We start from the raw sequence: 1,650 nt of genomic DNA on the forward strand, positions 1-1,650 counted from the left end.
GCTGGGGGAGGGGGCGTTTAGGGGTAGTTGGAGGCCAGGGTCCCGCCAACAGCCTTGACCCCCAGTGCCCCTCATAGGTCTCACTGCTCTTCGAGGTGGAGAACCTGGCAGTGGCCTCTCCAGCTACAGTGTCCCGCTGCGGCGTGGTCTACATGGACTACAGTGACCTGGGCTGGAGGCCCTATGTCCACTCCTGGATTGAGCAGCGCCCTAAGGTGCCTGTGTGGGTGGGCAGCCAGGCTGAGAGCCAAGGGTGCTCCACGGGGTGGATGTCTCCTGCTGAGAGGCTGAGATGCCCCATTTCTCCTCCCAGAGTGAGGCTGAGACCCTGCAGCGCATGTTTGACAAGTTCCTGGACAAGATGTTAGCCTTCAAGAGAGACAACTGCCGCGAGCTGGTCCCTGTGCCTGAGTACAGCAGTGTTGTGGCCCTCTGCCACCTCTTTTCGGCCCTGGCCACGCCTGACAATGGGGTAGGTCAGGGATATTTTAGGTGCAGCAACCAAGGGCCACCCGTCTGCAACTGTACTTTGTAGCTGTGCCAACGAAGAGCTATGGGGCTGCACCCTTATTTTGTGGAGCCTAGAACTGCACCCTCACATTCTCAGCATGTCAACTTGGACCCACCCCACCCACCCTCACGTTCTGGGCACATCAACTTAGACCTGAAAATGTGGGAGGTTGGGGATGTTCTAGGTACTGCAAACTGTCCCTGCTTCATCTGTACATTCTAGATGTGTCAATGTAGAGCTGCATGACCGCATCATTTCCTGGAACCATTATATTTTAGGTACACCTACTTACACTCATTCCACTGCACCATTGTGTTCCAGGTACATCAATCTAGACTCACCCCACCACACTCTCCCATTCTAGGTATGTCAACCTAGATCCACCCCACCACCGTCTCCCATTCTAGGTACATCAACCTAGTTCCACCCCACCCAACCCTCACATTCTAGATGTATCAACCTCGACCTGAGGAACAGGGTAGGTTTGGGATGTTCTAGGTGTGTCAACTGAAGACTACCCCCACTATGTCTATATGTTCTACATGTGCCAATGAAGAGCTGAGTGGTTGTGTCCTTATTTCCTGGAACCTCCACATTCTGGGTACATCTACTTTCACTCTCTCATGTTCTAGGAACATCAACCTAGACCCACCCTACCCCACCCTCATGTTGTAGGCATGTCAATCTAGTCCCACTTCAGTACACCCTCACATTCTAGGTACATCAACCTAGACCCAAGAGTGGGGTAGGTTCAGGATGTTCTAGTTGTATCAACCAAGAACTGCCTCCATTGCATCTGTATATTCTAGATGTGCCAGCATAGAGCTGAGTGGCTGCATCCTTATTTCCTAGAACGTTCATGTTCTAGGTACGTGTGCTTACACTCACTCCACTGCACCCTCATGCTTTAGATACATCAACCTAACCCACCCCACACCCTCACGTTTTAGGTGCATCAAGCTAGTCCCACTCCACCACATTCTCACATTCTAGATTCATAACCTAGACCTGAGAATGGGGTAGGCTAGGGACATTCTAGGCTTATCAGCCAAGAACTGCCCCCTGCTGTGTATGTTCTAGATGTCTCAACATAGAGCTGAGTGGCTGAGTCCTTATTTCCTGGAACCTAGAACTGCACC

The 1,650-nt window shown here is 51.9% G+C and overlaps 1 protein-coding gene across 1 annotated transcript in view; it reads left to right on the plus strand.

Moving 5' to 3' along the window:
- The window catches only part of LOC109298046 (dynein heavy chain 2, axonemal-like), a 47,720-nt gene that overhangs the window by 17,200 nt on the left and 28,870 nt on the right, over nucleotides 1-1,650 (plus strand). Inside the window, exons 12-13 of the mRNA XM_019518181.1 lie at nucleotides 78-215; nucleotides 314-472. Coding sequence (XP_019373726.1) covers nucleotides 78-215; nucleotides 314-472 — 297 coding nt within the window. The remainder of the gene's footprint in view (nucleotides 1-77; nucleotides 216-313; nucleotides 473-1,650) is intronic.

This window comes from Gavialis gangeticus, unplaced genomic scaffold (assembly GCF_001723915.1).
Source record: "Gavialis gangeticus isolate Ggan-Ray unplaced genomic scaffold, GavGan_comp1, whole genome shotgun sequence".
In the NCBI taxonomy this organism is placed as follows: domain Eukaryota; kingdom Metazoa; phylum Chordata; order Crocodylia; family Gavialidae; genus Gavialis; species Gavialis gangeticus.